We start from the raw sequence: 20551 nt of genomic DNA, 5'->3' as shown, positions 1-20551 counted from the left end.
GGTAACAATTAAATAGATGTATTTTTAAAGATATTTTTTAAATACAATGTTAAAAGGTTTATTTTCTAAAACACAAATATTTAAGTATTTTTTTTATCACAGACTCTTATTTTTACAGTTCATAATTTTCTATACCAATTTTCGCCAGCAGCTTGATGAGTGGTTTATATAATAAATAATCAACTATTAATAATAAATGTCTTTAGAATCTTATTGGTAACTAATGAATATGATTTTTTTTATATTTGTTAATGATTTTTGGCACAGTCATATTTACTATTTTGTATATTTGATAGTTGTTTATTCATTTTAATTTAATTAATATTTTAACATTTTTTAAGCTATATAATTTATTATAACTTTAATTTATAAAAATATTCTACATAATCAATCAAACGTTTAAATAAATAACTAGCAAGGTAATTATTTATAAAATATTATTATTTTTTAAGTAGATTTAGCATGACACTATACAATTTGTATGCTTTCATTTGAATAATTATAGTTTTTCAAGTTCTTTATTAAAAAAAAAAGTTTACAATTCAAAATTTTCTATATTCTTTATCCTTTTTATGTCATTAGTGTATTTAAATATTTATATAAATCTTATAAATTTATGATTAAATACAAAATAATTTTATAATATTATAAAAATAAATACAAGCTATATAATTTTACTAATTTGTATTTTAAATATTATTTAACTCAATATTATAAAATATTAAAAACTAAAATATATTTAAAACTGTTTGTAATATATATATATATATATATATATATATATATAATGAGTTAGCTATACAAATAAATAATTAAAAAAAATATTAAATATTTATTTACTTATCTATCTCAAATTTTATATATATGATTTTTAGGTTTTAATTAGTTAGAGTGAACTATTTTTTTTTTTTATAAAATTATATTTGAAATACAAATTGATTTAAATTTAAATAATTTTAAGTGAGACATTTTATTTGTTTTAATAATTTCCTTATAAATTTATTTTAATAAAATAAATAAATAAATAGTTGAATAGATTTATAACCTAGTATTAAAATGCGAGACAAAAAAAAAAAATTGTATTAAAGATAAAATATTATTTAGTAATTATATAGGTTAACAGAGATGTTAATATAATATTTAATCCGGTTCAGAATTTAGACTCAATTGCCAATCGCCAATCGCCATCGCTATTTTGGCTACTAGAGTATTACAACAGTAAAGACGGGAAAGGCTTCGAGTTTCCTTCATCCTTGCATATTCTCTCTCTACCGCCGTCCGTCCTCCGGTGCAATGACTCCGAGAAGTCAACCGATTTCTATGTCTATCAACCATGTGTGCTTGGTAGTTTTTATGTGTTTCTCTCTTTTGGCCTCGTCCTTCCACGCTTTTCAGTCCGACGAGCTCTTGGCCGATGACGAAGAATTTGGCCTCGTAGGAGGACAATCTACCGATGCGCATCAATCCAAATCCAATCCTTCAATCCGACAGACTTCTAGGTCTTCCGGTAAGAGATCCTCGGATCTGGATTCAGATTCCAAGGTTCAATTCCCACTCGAGCATGCCTTCGGTGATTCTGATTTCTCCTCCGCCGGTACATTCACCGCCCGCATCAAGACCTCCTCCAACGGTGGACAGGTTGTTTATCTCTCACTCTCTTCCTCGACAATTTACTTGCAGAGGAAATCAGTGATACAGTAATGGACTGGAAACTTCGTTGTCCTTTATTTTCTGTATGTTAGTGGATTTCGTGCTAATATTATTAGTGAAAGGATTATTGAGTGTAATTGTGTTTGAAATTTGGTATTGTATTTGATAAAGTAGATCATCCGATCATAAATTAGTATTAGGCGCTTCCACTGATTCATCTGAAATTCAAATAATTATATCATCATGGACTTCAGAGTCACTGGTTCAATTAGTTGCCAGTAGGTTGTTTGAAAAAGTCATATTTCAGTAACAAATTATCATACAATACGCCGAAGAAAAAGTATGATTAACTAACTTTTCCCCTTGGACCATCCATATACTTGTTTGTAATTTTGCATACTTAGAACTAGTGCTAGCTGGAAAGTAAAGCCAGATAGTAGGTGAGAAACAGGTGTGAAGAGTAGAACCACGAGAAGGTATATAAGATGAGAACTGTGTACAAGATAGACGATAAGAGTAGAACCAATGAGAGATGAGAGAGATTATCATGCAATTCGCCTAACCCTAATTTCCTAGCTGGTATATAACTGCATTTCTTCATCATCCATACAATAGCTTACAATGTCTGGAGTTATATTTATGCCAGCCTATTTAAAGTATTTCTATGAAAGTTCTTGTTTCCCAAGCAACCAATTTCTATTCTGCTTACATTGATGCCTTCCTAACATCCTCAACATAAACTTTCTTAGCAATAAGGAAATGTCTCCCTATTGTAGTTAGGTATAAGTTTGTTTTTATGTAGTTCTCTATATGTAGAATGTTTTTTCATATTATCTAATTTGGTATTTCACGCTACAATTACTAGTTTGAAGAGCTTGTTCTGGGTCCTCAAGTGGTCACATATTTTGACTGCCCAAATTCGTTATGCTGTTAAGAGTTTTTTAATTAGAGAAAAAATATTCAATAGTTGTGCAGCATACAACGTGATTATTGATAGATAAGATTTTTAATTCAATCCTATTGTCAACTTCCTTTGTTTTCTTGTTATAAGGTTTTGTTCTTGTGACAGACTCTAACCAAACTACGATTTTCAAGGGAGGACTTCACCAATGCACAGAAGGAGAAATTTAAGGTAATGTTCACCTTCTTTTCTTAAGTGGGTGTATTAGCGTTGGGGAAATTACCTAAAGTTAGTTAAAGATGGACCATGTTGGAGAATATTCTTCTGTATAATCAAAACTGTTAGTGGATTGAGGATCAAGAGCTCTCCTATCGTCCTTCTCCCATGAAGCATGATCATTGTTTTTCCATATTTTTAATATCATTATTATTTCTATGTCAACTCATTGAATTTGCAGGAGCTGTTGGAGAATGATGACTTTTATAGGATTAGAGTGCCATCCAATGTTTTAAATCAGCCTGGACGGGAATACATTTTCTCTTCCGTGAAAGCTGTAAGTAGCATTGACACTTTCTACATAAGAGGGATATATTCTTCTGTTTTTTGCATGCATGACCCTTACAAAGCAAGTTTAGTCAATGGATATTCCACCTATCAGGTGCCAGGTGATGCATTAGGTGGGAGTTTGTCGTTCTCTTTACTAGACACAAACTTGATAAACCACATTTATTATCATGTCTAAATAAAACTGTTTAGATCAAAGCCTCCCAACATTTCTTTTTTTGTTGGAGCTGGCCCCTGGGACTTTCCAAATCGAGCAATGAAGCACTTATCAACAGTAGTTCTAAAGGTTGTCATCTGTTGAAGATTGATGTTTAAATATAAAAGAGATAGATTGTGAAGTGACTTATACAGGTTGCAAGAGAAACATATAAAACTCAAATGCTCCTTAACCTGAACCTAACACAATCGCCCATAACCTTGTACAACCAACTCTTCAATAGTAGCTCCTTAAACCCAAGTTGACAAATATCCCAAACTTGAGTTTGCACTTGTATTAATGTTTTGGACTTTTGATTGACAGCTGATTTGCAAATATTGAGGACCGAAACAAAACACGATTTAACAGACTGAAGAGCATAGAACTAGACAAAAATAGGAAGAGCCAGAAGAAAAATGAGCTAATCTGGCCACAAAAGAGAATGGCTTGTTGGCAGTGTGTTGGATAGTTAGGTCGTCTTTGCTGTCCAAACAGGGCTCAAATTATGCCCAAGGGTAAATTTGCACTTAGCTAGTTGAGGTTACCAAAACCACAACAGTGTTTGAGTTGTAGATAGAAAAGAGATTATGTTAAGAACAGCTAAAGGGGAGACAAGAAACATTAACAAAAGACACAAACAGGATAATAAAAATGACAACAAAAAAAGATGATAACAAAGGGAAACCAATAGAACATAATAATAGCAACCAGCAAGGTGCACTTCCAAAAGAGGCTGAATTCTGTAAAGCGTGACTTTGTTCTCTAGAGACATTAGAAATAGGAAAAAATTTAGTTCCTTTGTGGGGTTTCCACAATGCCACTTATTGCTTACCCCGGGGCATATTATTTTGATAAAACAAAAACACATTCAGTCTATTATCCACTTATTAGATGATTCTACTGTTTAAATTTCAAGTCATAAAATAATGTCTTTGTTAATTTGTTATATAAACTGAAACTAGGAAAACTTCTAACAATGGTTTCCGTTTTGTGCAGAGGTGTCTTCCAAGGGGTAGCTTGGACGAGCATTTTGTTATTCATATGGTAATATTTGCACACTAGTCTCATTTGAATTCTGAAAAATCATTTTTGATTGTTTGCATGTTGATATTTGTAGAATGTGTCTTAAATTCGATTGCTCCTTGAAATGTTACTGTCTGGGCTCAGAAAGCAAGCCTTCTATGTTTTCAGATTTTAACAGATGGAATTGACATTTAGGCATCTGAATTAGTTTTATGATATAAAACACTCAATCACATCTAGTGAGCCACTTGGCATATTATCATTTGGTACCGACTTAGGATGCTGGAGGAAGCTATATTCAATATCAGATTTTATTTGCTGTTTAGTCTGCAGATAAAAGGTATCAGAATTTTCTCTTGACAGATAAACTTGAGTTTAGTGTTTGAAATGTTAATAAATCACGGCTACAAATTCTTGGAAATTGTCAAGGCAGATGTGCATCTACATGGATCTGCCTGGGATCACTAAATTGATCTGTTTAAAAATAATTGTGTGGTGTTTTGGTTCATGAGTTTTTTGCTGATGAATTCTTTGTGATCCTTTTGACTGATTATATGACCAACATAAATTTTTCTTGCAACAGGAAGGGATTAATATATTGGCTATCAATTATGGTTCTCCAGGGGCATGCATATATCCACGACCACTTACACTAGTAAGTGCCATCCACTATTCCCTACTCCTAGTCTAACTATAGATTTTATGCAGAATGTCATAAATCCAGATGTTACTCGTCTTTTGGATTTTCTATATCTAAATCCAAGTGAAAGAAGGTTAAACATTTTCCGTACTTTTTTGGGGGGTATCTTATATGGGTAGAATTCATGAATTCCCAAGTTAAACGTTGTAACAAAAAGGTAAAAAAATACTTCATTGTGTGAAATCATTTGTATGGAATCCTTCATAGTTCAAAGCTGTTAGTATACAAGAATTTACATATCTTTAATTTTAATGTTTTGTTTCTAGATATTTCTAGATTAAATGACAAACATCCTTGTGACTTAATCGATATCTTTTATATTCCGCACAAGATGCAATAGTCTCAACCTTCATATCCTCTATTCACAAAATCATCGAATGAGCTCATTGACCTCCATTTCCAGCAACTTGAATTTGCAGAATTCTTATTCGCGTTCATGCTTGGTGTCATCCAGGCATTAATAGTGTTGAACCAAAAAGAAACTTACACTAACTGTGTTCTCATTCAAAGGGTTTTGGTTAAAGGGACACAGTTTTCTTGATTCTTTTACATTTGTGCTGATTTCTTAAGCAGAGAGCATTCTGACGTTGGATAAAAGTATAATTATTCAATTTTTGTAATATAACCACAATGTATGATTTGTTTCCACTCATTGGTTTCAGCCTTCAAAGTGGGTCTTCAGTTCATACACAATCTTAAAGAGTAGCGAGCAGGCGCCAAGGTAAATATATCATGTGTTTTTTGAAATCTCAAGTGATTTTTGATAGCTCCAACCATGAGATCGTTTCTAACTTGTGTTGACCTTTTTAAAAACGAAAAGGCTAACGTGGTTATTTAGGGGCTTGTTTGACGTGGTTTCCAAATAAATCGCTATCTAGTCACCAATCACTTATTCAATCAAATCATCCACTAAGAATATTTTAGTCATTTTACCCAAATAAACCAGTTTTTACTTCAAACAAGATTTATTTTGGAAAATACTTGAGGCTTGTTCGGTTGGGATTTTTTAAATAATCTCAACCTAATCAGACATCATTTCACTACCCTTCTTATCAATCACGTCACTCAAATAATTAACCAAAATACTTAAATACCCTCTATTTTAAAATAAATAAATTATTTTATCATTATATATTAACACCCTTTAAGTTTTTTTACCAAAACACACTCACTCCCTCAAAATCACCACCCATCAAGATTCTTTAAATAGTCCATAGATTATTTTAAAAAAAAAACCTCTACTGAACAAGGTCCAAGATCGAACTAGCACTAGATTTTTTTTTGTGGGGGTGTGGGGGTAATTCTATTTCTTTACTCTATAATTTATTTTTTTGAGATATTCTGCCTCTCCAGTTCAGTGCTAAGTAACTAGATAGATACAAGCTAAGCATGCAATGAAAATGCATACTTGACACAATAATGGCCTTTTTGTCGGTAATGTTTATAGGTTACTTATCTTAATTTCATTGTCAAAAGAAGAATCATCTGAACTATGTTTGCATTTTTGTTTGACTGAATTTATTTTTATGTCCTGAATAGAACCCCCTCTTTCATCGAAGAGGCCCCTGGCGTAGGAGATGGAGAAGGAGGAGAAGGAGTGAAGCCAATTGAACGGTCTTTCTGGGCTAAATATGTGAGCTTATTTTTCAACTAGATTATTTCCTTCTTTTCCAAGACCCTGAAACCGATTTCTAATTGAATCATTTTCTTTGTTCCATATTGGGTTGGGTTTTTCAGTGGATGTATTTGATCCCACTTGGCCTTATAGTTATGAATGCGGTTACACAAGCTGCAAACATGCCCGAGGAACAGGCTGGTGGTCAACCGGGTTCAGCTTCTTCAGCTCAACAAGCACCCGCATCCATTCAACGTGGCCCGAGTAGTAATGCTGTCAGAAGAAGATGATTAGGTAAATTAACTTAAAATTTCACAACCTTTTGCCAAAGTGAAATTGCCGAAAAAACAATTTTACTTTTTTCAATTGTAATTGTGACAGTTAAGAGATCACTTTACCACCCCGGGTTCTTCCTTAGAGAATGCAGTTGATCCTTGTTTCATTTTTCTTATGACAGACTTTGAATTGCTTCAATGGTGGAGGTGATAATTTATCTTCTTGTAATTCATTTATGAAGTAATAATAGTAGTAGTTGTAGGGGTGATATAATTTCCACTCTTGTTTGTTTAAGATTATTTATTTATTATAAGAATGATTTTAAACTCTTATTTGAGTAAATCATGTTTTATACTATATATTTTTATGGGACAAAACTAACCTCATGTTATGCAAAAGCTCTAGAAAGTTACTTTTCCTATGTCCCAAATGAAAGTGTGTTATAATTTAAAATAACTTTTAGTAAAATATTCATTCATATATTAAGATGTAACATTTTCCCATTTTTACACAATGAAACTAATATTTGACATAATGAATATAAATTATTCATAGAATACCCAAAAAATAATCGCTTCTTTTAGCCTAGCGGGAACAAAATTTGATATTCCCAGCTTTCTTGAGGTCCTACGTTCAAGTCTAATCCGTCTGGTTAAGTGTGTTTGCGAAATGCGAAATTAAGATACAGACGTTCTAAAAAAAATTATTTTAGAGTGACATATTTTTTTACATTAGCCAATAATGGGTATCTATCAATGTTAATTTAAAATAAATAAAAATTGAAGTCATTTTCCAATAATTACCTTACATTATAGAAAATCAGTTTTACACCATTGTTATTTTTTACTAAGATTTAATCTCAATATTCTAAACTGCAAAAACTTAATAATATAATTAACTAATAAATGATGCACATACAAGTTCAGAATTTTTATGGTTAAAAAATATTTATGTAACATCATGGTAAATAAAATATTTATATATAATTAAAGAAGAATATGACATAAAATGGTAGTAAAATAAAAGGTTGAAAATGGTTCAAATCTCATATCATCTTTAAAAATTGAGTCAAATTTTCTCTATCTGATAATGATGATAGTACATAGTTGTTGTTGTTCTAAAAGGTAGGCAATAAGAAACTTGAAAACAGATTCACTTACAAAAAGAACCCTCTGGTGTAACACCTCAGAAGTAGAAGAAAAGGAATTTATAGACTCAGGGGGGCAGGGCACAATGAAATATAAAACTGAGCCCAAATTCACTACTGTTTCTTCTCAACATACAATTAGGTCTTTCTTTTTTCTCAACAAAAGTTTGTTCATATAAGGAAGGAGGAGGACAAAGACTCAGGTCGGTGCTATACCACCACCACCACCACCACCACCACCATCAGCCAACTAGCATACTCGGTTTCCTACTGTCTGGGAAAGAGACCTCAGCTGAGTGTTCCATTTGTCAATGGCAGTGTACTTCTTCATTCCTTTCGATCTATATAAGCCAACCAACAACAACAAAAATGTCATTATAGGAAATATGTTATGTATAAAGAATTAAAAATAAAAATAAAAACTGGTTAAGGAGCTCGACCTGTCACTACGTTCCAAGAGGCGGTTAACTTGGTCTATATGCCCTTGAATACGATTGTCCAATATTAGTGAAACCAGTAACTCCTCAACGTCCTTCTCCGGAACATTGAGTTCCTGCAGGTATATGCCCATTTTACAACACTTTCATGCATGATGATATTATAATAACTTGGTCCTAATAAGCTTATTTGGAATCAAATGTTTTTTTTGAGTAGAAAACTAACCTACTTACAAGAGACTAGCACAACATCTCCACTTCAATCAAATCAAGTTAATTTCAGTGGGAACCGAGCTTTGAGATCTCACCTCTCAATCAGGGCGTTCTTAGTTAATTTATATGTCGAATGTATGTAAGGTTTGCATATTACAACAAACCTACCCAGGGGGAACAAAACGCCATGCATTTCAATGGAGAAAGCAAACGGAAAGGCAATGTATTTTTATTGGACAAGTTTTACCAATGATATCTATGACATAAATAAGGATGGAAGAAGTAACCGTCAAATTGTAAGAAATTTGTTCCTAGCACACTTGTATTTATAAATACGGTTAAGATTAAACTTTCTATGTTACAGTCTGATAGCACAAAAGGAATACTTACTGCTGAAATGAATGGTATACGGATTCTTGTGTAAGGCTTGATAAGCTTAAGCAAAACTTGGGTTCTGACATTCTTCAAGAGATCCTCAATATAATTGCGAATAAAGGGGTCATCCATGATTGTCCTTCGATTTGTCTGCATAAAAGTGTCGAAGCCAAAATTGAATACTAAAAAGATGACACAAATGGCTACAAAGTAAGATATCATGAGATCACATGGAAGGAAATTAAATGATAAAAATATTAATCATACCTTCAGGATTTTCTCAAATTCCAATATCTCATTTCGTTGATATGCTGCTATCAGATTTGTCATTGCCAAAATCTCTGGATCATTTTTATAACTATAGCCAATAGTGAGAGTCAGATGAAGTTAAATGAAAGACATACATGTAATAGATTTCAAAACTGACAAATAACTCACGGTTTTGCCTCCTGGCCATCAAATGGATTAACTTGAGATTCCATCAACATGTTAGCTAGAACCAAATATCTGCATTAAAAGGGCCAAGAAAGATCAAGGTATTTTGTATTAATAAAGCTGTCCGGCAACTTCTAATAATACAAACAATGTCCCATTTTTTACAGTAGTGACTCGATTTTGTAACATTAGTGGCTTCTGTAGTGACTCCAATTTACTTTAATAGAAGAATGATTTCAAAGAATCTAACACGGCACGAGGAATGAAGCAAATGACAGTACAAAATATAGCAACTTTGACAATGCTTAGTGTGAAATTTGAGTGTTGGAAAAATGATGGGGCTTTTTATTCCTTTTATTATATCACCATTACTAATATAATTATCTTAAAAACATCATTGCATTAAACCTGTAAAAATCAATATAAAAAAGACAAATTATAGCAGATAAAAACAAGCATGACAAAAGAAACTAAGAGATAAGATGGAGTAGAGAGACTAGTAGGTTGCAGAACCCTATGTGTTTTAGCAAACAAATCTGTTCTTTTACACAAAGTCTTAAAGTTAAAAAGTAAATGTTATGATGATTACATATGAACTCCAGGATCACGACTCTAAGTTTTGTTTCCCTTACTCCTCAGTCCAAGTTTAGCAAGTTCTCTATATCACAATAGTATAAGCTAAGCACCTACCTTTATGGTTCTATATCAAAAAGTGGAAACATACTTAATTACCAGAGAGACTCAGCACCAGCAACTAGAAATTCAACTTTAGGAGATTGAAAATGGTTTCCTTATTTGTAGAAATTCTTTGATCTGGAAAAACAAATAAAACTCATACCTCTAGTAATACGAGGAAAGATGTTTATTAGGGATAGAAGCAGAATTATCTGAAGCCCTTTGAGAAGCTACTATCCACAATCTGTATTATTAATGTTTTTCATGCCATAGAGATAAGAATAGTCGAAGTACGCATCTGATGAAGTTATTGTGCTTTCCAACAACCAAATTACCTAATGTACTAAAGGACAAGGGTTGCTTAGAAAGGATAGGGTTATATAGCTGAAATTAATATACCATGCATATATATATACATAAAATTTCACAAAAATATGTACACAATCACAGCCATGCAATCCATACACTTTTTGAAAGAAAAGGGAGAGGAAGTAAGATTCACAATCTTAACTTACTTTAGGCATTGAATACGCCTCTGATTCCCAGCTTCATCATAGTTCTTGAAAGCTTCAAAGAAATCAGTTGCAGCCTCATCCCATTGCCTCTCTGCCATGTGCATTTTACCGCCACATTCGCGGATAATTCCCATAATTCGTGGATGAGGTATAGCTGACTTAATTGAAAGTGCTTTTTGATATAGTTGCTGCAACAATTAACATTATCTAATGAAGATCACAACATAGTAGAGTGAGGAAAAAATAATAATTACACTACTCCAGCAGAGCTAAACAGGACCTGCTAGTCTATGATTTTTAGTTCCATGAACAATTTTAGCTTGGGCTAGCCATGTGAAAAAGCTATAAATTTTTTGGAATTCTAAAATTTAATAGTTCCATGTGTTGAAGGTCTGTAAGTTTTTTGCCTTGTTTTTTAAAGGACATAGCAATATGATAACTTATATTTGAATGAAAAAGATAAGAAATATATTTAAAAGAAAAGAAAAAATTGAGAAATCAAGTTCATGATTTAACTTGTAATTATGAGTTCATTTTAATACTTATAACATAAGTTATAGGTGTGATAGATTGATAATAGTATATTTTATTAGGTAACATCTCTTGCAAATTATAACATAAATTATATGCAATAATATAACTAATAAACTAACAAAAGCAAAAATTATACACAAAGTAAAAAAAAAAAAGAGCTTCATATACTTTCACACAATTTCAAGGTCTACTAATATGTTTTTTTAGTTCTTGAATAGAATAGGAATTATCATTACAAAACTTGTATTTGAATTAAATTAGATTTGGAAAAGAGAAGTTCAGAATTATAATAGAAGTGACTCGATAACAAAAAAAATTAAGACAAAAGAAGCTGAACCTTTATCTTCTGACACTGAATTTCATTAAGAAATATTCAAGTTGGAAGACTTCCTTCAGAAGTACAAGGAAATAGGTCTATCGTTGTCATATAAAACATTAGTTTGTTGGTGCTATTCATGTAGTCATGACAGAAATAAGAAGAACCATGTACCTTGAGTTTTTTATTGTTCTTAGTCTCGGTATACATTTGAATCTCAATGGCATATACTTCCAACAGTTGAGTACCTTTCTTCTGATCATCTGTACCATCATCCTTTTGGCAAGATTTGTGAAGTTCCTTCAATATCTGATAGGAGAGAGACCAGTTACATATGATCATCAAGTATCAATATGTCATGTAAAAGTTGGCATCTAAAAGATATGAATACCTTAATCATTCTCCCATATTCACCCATGTCTGACCAAATCTTGCAAAGTTTTAAATTTGTCTTGAACCATAGTCTCTGCACAAAAGAGGATACTCATTTGAATTATTCCAAACAATTGATTATTTTTAAGAGTAAGAGGAGGTTATATTCTGACCTCATTCTTTGCCTCTTCCAGGGCCTTCAAGGTGGTTTGATAGAACTCTTGCAATAAAGCAAAGTTCTGACTTGCCGATCCAGAAACAAAATCCATTATATTATTAATACATTTTTCACTGTAATTTCTTGTCACTGCCGACTTGATATATGTGAGCATCTCTCTATAAGATTCCATCATTTCTTTGTACTTCCCCAACCTATAGTAGAGCTTGACAGTCTGCTTTAAAGCTTTGAACCCCCTGAAAAGAAAAATGGTTACAACACTAGCAATAGTGAAAGATAATTCTCTAGACATAAATTTAAATTGTCCTTAAGTCATTTTTTTTATAGTTAAAGTAGAAGAATATGAAACTCCAGTGCCAAAAAGCTAAACTGACAAAAGGGGACAAGTCCTGTTGCAAATAGACAGGTCTTTCAATTTAATTATCATGAGTATGCTATTGATAACAATTTCTTTGATGTGCAATCCTGCAAGAGTGGAGCATCAGGTTTTGAGAATATGTTCTGATGGCATAATGATAACCATTAATAACCTTTAGAACATATCAATAAGTAATTCATTTTCCCCTCTCTCTGTTTCATACACAAAATGTAGGTCAGCTTTCTCACCATTCAGCTTTCTCAGGTTCCATCCGCACTACTTCAGTAAACCCCGATAGAGCTCCTTGAGGGTCAGTTTCAACCATACCTTCACATTATGGAGCAAATTAATTAGCAATAAGAGAATATAGTAAAATATTGTAACTTCTAACTTTTCTAATCAATTTCACATTACTGGAAGGCGTACATAATGAATCTCATTGTATGGTCAATATTTTCCCTCGAGGAGAATAATAAATCTTCTTTTCAAAGGTGTGCAATGGATAAACCAACATAAAAAAGATCCCACTCAGAAATAACAAAGACATGTAGCAGATCTTGTTAACATTAACAATAGTGTACAGATAATAAGACCTTTAAAAAATTTGTCCTCTAATCAAAATAGGCTCTGACTGGAAAATACAAATAATTTAGTTCAGCATTGTTTTGAGGAATGTGTGGTTTGAAAATGGTTGATACAAAGATAGAAAATTATTGATGAAAGCTAAAACAGAGAGAAAACTTAAGAAGGGGGTATTCAAAACATGACAGCAAACAATGATAGAAAACTGCACATGTTATGCAGAAGTCAAGATATATTCACTTGTTACCATGAGCATATTTTTTGTGTCTTCCCCTGATTGTTAACATGAAAATCAGCTTTTATACCAAAATAAAAAAAAAAAAAAAAATTGATTCCAAATGAGTTCAGCCAACAATTTGCAAGGAACACTATTTGATCCTTCAATGAAGAGCATAACATTAGTTCATTCCAAGTGTTTACAATTCAGAAGAAAATATATGAGATTTAGGAATGCTAATTACATGAAACTATTGATTGGATCAACTACTAACTTAGTTACCTTTTGAATTGTAGTACTGATTCTCAATATCAACATCTTGTTCCTCAGGCTCCTCATCTGAGTATTCAAACCCATAATCCTCCATATCTGCATCTAAGGAAATAAAACAGAAATCAAGTTTAAAACACCATGCAAATGTAGAACAAGAACATTTAATGCTCATTTTACCCCAAGGGTTCGAAATTAGACAAAACCCAGAACAAAAAACGCCGATAAAAGAGTTCATTCATGAATACTACCGCTACATCTTGCATAAATCCATAGTCCTCTACTGGGTTCTTTAAAAAATGATTTCGAGTAGAACAAGGGATTGGAAGCATATACTAAATCTTTCGTATGAAATTTCAGTAAAGAAATGAAATTAATTAAGAGGATAAGTAAAGAAGAACTCACCAGAACCCATGTGTAGTGAACGGAGAAAAACCCAGAAACAAACGAGGAAGTGGAGATATTCTACACTTAGAGACAGAGCTGGATAGCTTTCGAATGTTTGATTAGATTTGGTTAGGGCCGAGAAGAAGAAGAAGTTCCAAGTTTGGATTTAAGGCCGTCCCTCGCAGACTGATCAATTCAGGCGTGTATACTTTCTCCAATTCCCAAATCGTAGGTTTTAACATATATATATATTAATATCAAACCGTGATTTTATTTACTTTAAATTTGTGTATTTCATTCAATATTTTTTATTTACCATAATTATTTATTAATTTTTTGGATAAAAATTAATATTACACACCCATGACCTACCATAACAAAAACATTAACTTATTTTTATTTTTTTTTTGAGAATTTAACATTTTCACCCAAATTTAATATATTAATTTAGTATATATATGAATAGGAAAATTTCACTAGATAATCCTAATAATGACTTCGGGTCTGATAAAATTTAAAAAAATAACTATTTCGGACACGAAACACTAATTGCGTGTCACGCGAAGTCATTTTTGCAAACATTATCGGACAATGCGTCACGACGCGAAAGGGTATTTTTGTCTTTAAAACTTTATCGGGCCTTGTACATTTGTCAAAAAGGGTCATTATTAGGGTCATTTTGTCAAATTTATAATTTGTTTTCAACATTTGCAAATGTGTTTCCAAGTGAGTTTATGAGTGTTTTTAGAATGACATCACAATTTGCATAATATCTTAAGAAACAAATTTTTAATCCATAGTAAATATACAATTTTATTAAAGATGCAATTATTTAAACTAATTTAAAAATCAACTGTAAAACATGTCGCACAACAAGAAGAGAGTTGCATTAAGAATAGAATTATGATATAACAAAAATCATTTGGATTATGCAATAATCTTCTACAAGTAGCAAATGCAAACTTGCCTGCCAAAATCCAGAACAGAGCAAACTAGAAAACATTTAAGAACAAAAACTTTTATTTAAACATCTCAAGCGATAAATGAGAATTTGTTTTCAGATTCAGCTGGTCGGTTTCTCATGTCAAGAGTCGAAAAACAAAGCTAATAAATAGTGGGGGTACTAGTTTTCACTATTTAGCCTGAGGATGAGATGCAATGAATTCAACAGCAAGATTGATAGAGCTGATCTTGTCTGCTTCGTTGTCGGGTATCTCGAATCCAAATTCTTCTTCAAATGCCATCACAACTTCCACTGTGTCCAAACTGTCTAACCCGAGATCGTTCTGGAAGTGGGCACTTGGAGTAACCTTCACCAAATTTATAAAAAAAAAAAAGATACAATTCATAAGTTTCATAAGATAAGAGTATCAAATCTATGTTATATTATCTCAATTGGAACTCATTACACTATTGAAACCTTGATGAAGACAATAACCACAATGTTATACAAGAAAAGCTTCGATACATTTACCAAAATCAAAAACAGAACAATGATTCAATCAAGATATATCATATAGCTGAAATTATTCTAAATGTCATTGGCAATAAGGGGATCTTGCTATGCCATTTTTTCTCCCTTTCTCAATCCTTCCTACTGGATGGTGACTCATTTGAGATTCGGTGGGTTTTTCTTCTTTTGTTTATTGGGTTTCCTATGGTAAGTCCGAAGGGATTATTATCTGTTTTTTTGCAGAAAGGGCAGGTTCAAGAACCTGATACACATCCTCATTATCAAGATTCTAGACCACTTGCGCCGTCTAGTCATGGTAAAGAGAAATCACAAAGGAGTAAATTATTATCATTTTCCCAGGCCTCACTTTTGAATAACAGACGAATATGCTTTAGGAGCTACAGATAAAATTGCCTTTATCATACAAAAAATGAGGATGGGGATAAAATGAACGAGTTGAAGTTGCTTTAGTTCTCAAACATGTCTGGATTTTGACACTAAATAGAATGGGGATGATAACATTTAAGAAACTTCAACAAACGAAATAGGGATGAAATGAAAAGAAAAACAAAATTCCTATGGCTTTAGCTTCTCCCAAGTGCATATATGAAGCACAAACAAATGACCAATTTTCACAGCATTCTACTTCTGTTCAAACACAAAGTGCAGAATACGAGGCAATAGATATCCTTTCATAAACAATCTTATTAATCTATCCATGGAATAATTAGCTTAATAACAACTAAGAACCCGATTGATCTACTATATAAGCCAACCACTATCTTTCAGTAAAGGCACTGGCTATTTTGACACTAAATAGAATGGGGATGATGGAAACAGCTGAGAAACTTCAACAAATGAAATATGAGATGAAATGAGAAGAAAAATCAAATCCTATTGTTTTAACTTCTCCCAAGTGCACATATAAAGCACAAACAAATGGCCAATTTTCACAGTATTCTAATTTTGTTCAAACATATATTGCATAATGTGAGTCAATTGATATCCTTGTATAAACAATCTTATTAATCTATAGCTTAATAACAACTAAGTACCCTATGATCTACCAACCACTATCATTCAGTAAAGGCACTGGCTATTTGGCAACCGAAGATGAGATATTTATGTAGAATCATCATAGCGAGGCAATTCCCAACTCAATCCGTAAATGCTAATCGCAACAGGCATAGCGAAACTAGATGGAATCGAAACAAATGGAAAATGGATTACGAAGTCAATGAAGTACCTTGGAAGGGTCAACTTTCTGGAAGTTCTTAACAACAGAAATGACACGATCAGTGACTTCAGATTTGTCGAGGAACGTACCCCTCGCCTCATCTGATAAATGGCGTCGTAGAAGGTTAGTGAAAGCGCCAAAGGGCCTAGTATTTTGCGGAATGGAACGAACGCTAATTCTTAGGTGGTTGAGAAGTGCTTTCCTAGCCGCCATTGTTGAAGATTTCTGCAGCGTACTGTAAACCAGTTAGGGTTTTACTTTTCTCGAGAGAGGATCGGAATAATTCGCTGTTCCGTAGGGAGAGATAAAGAAGGAAATAAAGTCGTAAAATTCCCTGAACTTATCTTAGGAGTTCAAAATTACCATTAAACTTAGGAAGGGTTCAAACACCCCTTTAACTTAGTTTCTTTTCTTATTTTGAATTTATTATTGAATTTTCTTTTTAATAAAAATATGATTAAATGATCAAAGACTCCTTATTTTAAATCTCTTTTTCATCTATTTTTAACTTTAACCATAAAGAGACATAAATTATGAAGTTTAAGAGAAGAGGTCCAAAATTTCATACCATTCCATAAAAAGAAAATTAATTAAAAGTTTTCACTAAAAACTTATATTTTACCTAAAATTTTGATTTTTTATTTTATTTTAATTATTTATTTAAATACAACAAAATCAAAAGAATTTATGCAAACTATATTGATTAAACAAATATAATCCCAAGACAAAATAAAATGACTAAGAAGATTATAATCCAAAAAAACAAAAACAATAAGATTGAAGGAACTCTCAAATGCAAACACTTCCACATTTTCTGAATTAATTAGTTGATTTGTAAACATTTTCTTTCTTTAAAAAAACTTTTGTGTTATGAATCTTAATTGTTTACTGATCTTAAATGAATATGTTTGACATAAATGTGTATACTTGAGCCTGGGATTTGAGTTATTGGAATAAATCAAGGATTTATTTAAAAAGTTTATTTATATATGATAAAAAGACTTTAAGATATATATAATGATTCTAATGATATAATTAAAAGAAATTCTATGAATATCTACCAACTGAAACAATAAAGAGGGTCGGTTCAATACACACTAGTAAAACTTCATGGTTAATTCAAAACTTTGAAATCTTAAAATTTTGTTCAAATCTCTCAAAACTGTTCATATTATAAAATAAATAATGAGTAAAGAGGGTCTACAAGACAAAAATAAAAGTTACAAAAAATGACATCTCCTAAAACAGAGTTTATTCATCAAACAAAGTTCACTATTTTGGGTCCCTTTTCCTTCTTTTCTTTAATATGGATATTGTCATCTTCTCCACCCATTGATTCGTCAACCTTTCCTTTTCCAGCAGGTGTAAAGTCGTCTTCAAGATCATCACCACTTGCAAACTTAGTAACCTTGGGCCGACGCATTTCTCCATCTGGGTCTGTAAAAGCCAGATAAAAATTAATCATTCCGTCAAGAAAAAATAAATTCATAACCAAAGAAAAAGAGGCAAATCCTCTTTAAATGATTATTTGAACAATTAGTAGTATATGTAACATGTCAGTCCAACACAAGGAGCAAAAGGATCAAGACAGACAATGGAAAGGGGTTGTGAATTTCAATCAAATCCATCCCAAATGTATTTTTCTACCCGGTATGACCTGGAGTTGATATTTACATGACCAAAAAAATACAATGGTATCATTTCAGCTGATATATAATATTATTTGTAATGTCTACAATATAAACATTCTTGTTGCAAGGATTCCCTAATCCGATGGTTGCGAGGATAGTAGAGATAAAAAAAATATAGCAGATGATTTTCTCTACAAAAATTGTTCACCAAACGAAACAGGGTGGGGCCTCAGTGCATTCTTAGGGGCAACACTTTACAGGATCACTAATACCGCCCATAAACGCTTTTATACAGTAATAAATCACAAATGAAATAGAATCTTAGTTTTAAGTTACTTACATGCTCTTCCATATCCAGCAGCCATGTTTCTAAGTCCTATATCAGGACAATCTCTGGCTAAATGTGTAACACCTCCACATATTTTACAAGAACCACCCTGTAAGGAAAACATTTCGAGAGACAGTTAGGCATAACAATTATGCTAGGGGAAAATGTGTAACATAACAATGTAAGGACGCATAATATGATGAGAAAATCGGTGTGGAAGTCCCGATATAGTTCCCTAATAATTGGTACAAACCTTGGGATAGATTCCGTGAGTATTTTTGGGGCAATCCTTACTCAAGTGTCCCTGTTCTTTACATATAAAGCAACTCGCAAATGTCACGCCACCTGAAAGAAAAGAATAAGACTATGGCTTTTTTCTTACAAAATTGAGAATTAAGTGGTAGAATGTTGAATGCTGGATTTTAAGTGACGAATTAATGAAGTTTCTAAAAGATAAAATGCTTAATAAATCAAATGAAAATATATGAAGTTCAAGTACTTGATATGTAAATGTGGAACTGATGTTGGAAGAGTACTTAAAGACTAATTTACCCTTCAAGTGAAATAATTTAATACTTCATTTAAGTGATTTGAAATTACAGTTAATTATTCAGACTAAGTGAATAGATGTGTTATCAAACAAAGTCTAATTGTATCTAGACTGTACAATGTATAAATGTATTGGCAACACAAACATGAAAATTGATGATGAATTAATGCAGTATGTTACAGGACATACTCAAAATTCTAATTGTATCGAGACTGTACAATGTATAATGAACTCAAAAGTTGTTCCCCGACATAAATCGAAGGGTCTATAGAGGGACTCTAGTTAGAGCAATGAGATGTGAAGTAACCATGTATAATCTTTTATAAGACCATAAAGTACAATATGAGGATAACCAGACCAGACAAACATCAGATATATACTAACAAGTAACAAATTAAACTCTAAAGGAATACAGAAATTACCATCTTGACGCGGCAAGGGACATATATCAAGAGAATGCCCAGTTTCTCCACAGTTATAACACAATTTCCCAACATTAGTCTCATTGGTTTTGTTGGGACAGTTTTTCAAACTGTGACCATGTCTCCGGCAAAGCAAGCAAATCTACACAAAGACAATGGCTTAATCAGTTCAAAATTACAGAAATCAGATACCACAACTTCACCATAGAAACAGTAAACATAGCTAAAAAATCCACCAAATTTTAACCATAGTTATATTGAAATCCTATCAAATTTCGTGTTTGACTACGAAATTATCTTTTTTTACATACCTTGTGCTTTTCCCATTCTTCTTTTCTAGGGCAGAGTTTGGCAATATGGTCAAAAGCTTTACAGATGAAGCAAGACTCGCCAGGTTTCATTCCAGGAACCCTGAGAACGCGTGGGCCTCTATTCGGCTTTGATTTGGCATCTAAATCGCGACGCTTGGATTTACTCTTTTCCTTGGATTTCCTCTTTTCCTTTTTAATCTGCTTCTTGGTCGGACCAACCGGCGGCTCCGGCTTTGGGAATAGTTCAGGGTGTTGTTGTTTGTAAGCTCTACGAGCTAATACCTGCCTCTTGCTCACCATCTCTCTCTCTCTCTCTCTCTCTCTCTCTCACACCAATGGTAGCAGGTTTCTTAGGTTTAGGGTTTAGTTGCAACAATAGAAAACTCTAACCCGGCGGCCGACCGAGATAACTTATATTTTTGCTTTTGGGTTTTGGAGAAAAGTTATTTTTTTAAATAACAAAATACTTGTTGTGAATTTAAATATTTACGTAATTAGTATATTGAGTTACTAAAATATATGGGTAGAACTTAAAATTATCTTTTAATAATAGGATTTATTATTTTAAAATTTTTAAACTTATAAAATAAATAATTTGAAATAAAATATTTATAATATGTTATAAAATTTTAAATAAATATATATATATTATTTTAATATTTTATATGATTCCTATGTAATAA

The 20551-nt window shown here is 32.2% G+C and overlaps 4 protein-coding genes across 4 annotated transcripts; 1 reads left to right on the top strand and 3 right to left on the bottom strand.

The window, feature by feature from the left end:
* The first annotated feature begins 1201 nt into the window (after positions 1 to 1201).
* LOC124940098 (ER membrane protein complex subunit 10) lies at positions 1202 to 7265 on the top strand. Its single transcript, XM_047480579.1, has 8 exons — positions 1202 to 1638; positions 2720 to 2782; positions 3009 to 3104; positions 4308 to 4355; positions 4918 to 4989; positions 5697 to 5755; positions 6574 to 6667; positions 6772 to 7265. The coding sequence occupies exons 1-8, from the start codon at positions 1294 to 1296 to the stop codon at positions 6937 to 6939; spliced, it is 945 nt and encodes a 314-aa protein (XP_047336535.1). The 5' UTR covers positions 1202 to 1293; the 3' UTR covers positions 6940 to 7265.
* Positions 7266 to 7959: 694 nt separating this feature from the next.
* LOC124939945 (COP9 signalosome complex subunit 2) lies at positions 7960 to 14143 on the bottom strand. Its single transcript, XM_047480409.1, has 12 exons — positions 13955 to 14143; positions 13562 to 13654; positions 12729 to 12807; positions 12118 to 12358; positions 11964 to 12038; positions 11747 to 11881; positions 10723 to 10910; positions 9536 to 9604; positions 9365 to 9455; positions 9113 to 9247; positions 8513 to 8625; positions 7960 to 8413 (listed from the first exon to the last, which is right to left on the bottom strand). Exons 1-12 carry the CDS (start codon positions 13962 to 13964, stop codon positions 8323 to 8325), a joined length of 1320 nt encoding a protein of 439 aa, XP_047336365.1. The 5' UTR covers positions 13965 to 14143; the 3' UTR covers positions 7960 to 8322.
* A 656-nt stretch (positions 14144 to 14799) lies between these two features.
* LOC124938330 (acyl carrier protein 2, mitochondrial) lies at positions 14800 to 16922 on the bottom strand. The gene is made up of 2 exons (XM_047478751.1): positions 16636 to 16922; positions 14800 to 15246 (listed from the first exon to the last, which is right to left on the bottom strand). Exons 1-2 carry the CDS (start codon positions 16837 to 16839, stop codon positions 15070 to 15072), a joined length of 381 nt encoding a protein of 126 aa, XP_047334707.1. The 5' UTR covers positions 16840 to 16922; the 3' UTR covers positions 14800 to 15069.
* A 795-nt stretch (positions 16923 to 17717) lies between these two features.
* Positions 17718 to 20231, bottom strand: LOC124939578 (DNA-binding protein HEXBP-like). The gene is made up of 6 exons (XM_047480039.1): positions 20209 to 20231; positions 19869 to 20178; positions 19558 to 19699; positions 18839 to 18930; positions 18598 to 18694; positions 17718 to 18063 (listed from the first exon to the last, which is right to left on the bottom strand). Exons 2-6 carry the CDS (start codon positions 20166 to 20168, stop codon positions 17885 to 17887), a joined length of 810 nt encoding a protein of 269 aa, XP_047335995.1. The 5' UTR covers positions 20169 to 20178; positions 20209 to 20231; the 3' UTR covers positions 17718 to 17884.
* Between the last annotated feature and the right edge of the window lie 320 nt (positions 20232 to 20551).

This window comes from Impatiens glandulifera, chromosome 5 (genome assembly GCF_907164915.1).
Source record: "Impatiens glandulifera chromosome 5, dImpGla2.1, whole genome shotgun sequence".
Classification (NCBI taxonomy): domain Eukaryota; kingdom Viridiplantae; phylum Streptophyta; class Magnoliopsida; order Ericales; family Balsaminaceae; genus Impatiens; species Impatiens glandulifera.
The sequence above is the reverse complement of the archived record's forward strand: the minus strand, read 5'-3'. Positions and strand labels throughout refer to the sequence as shown.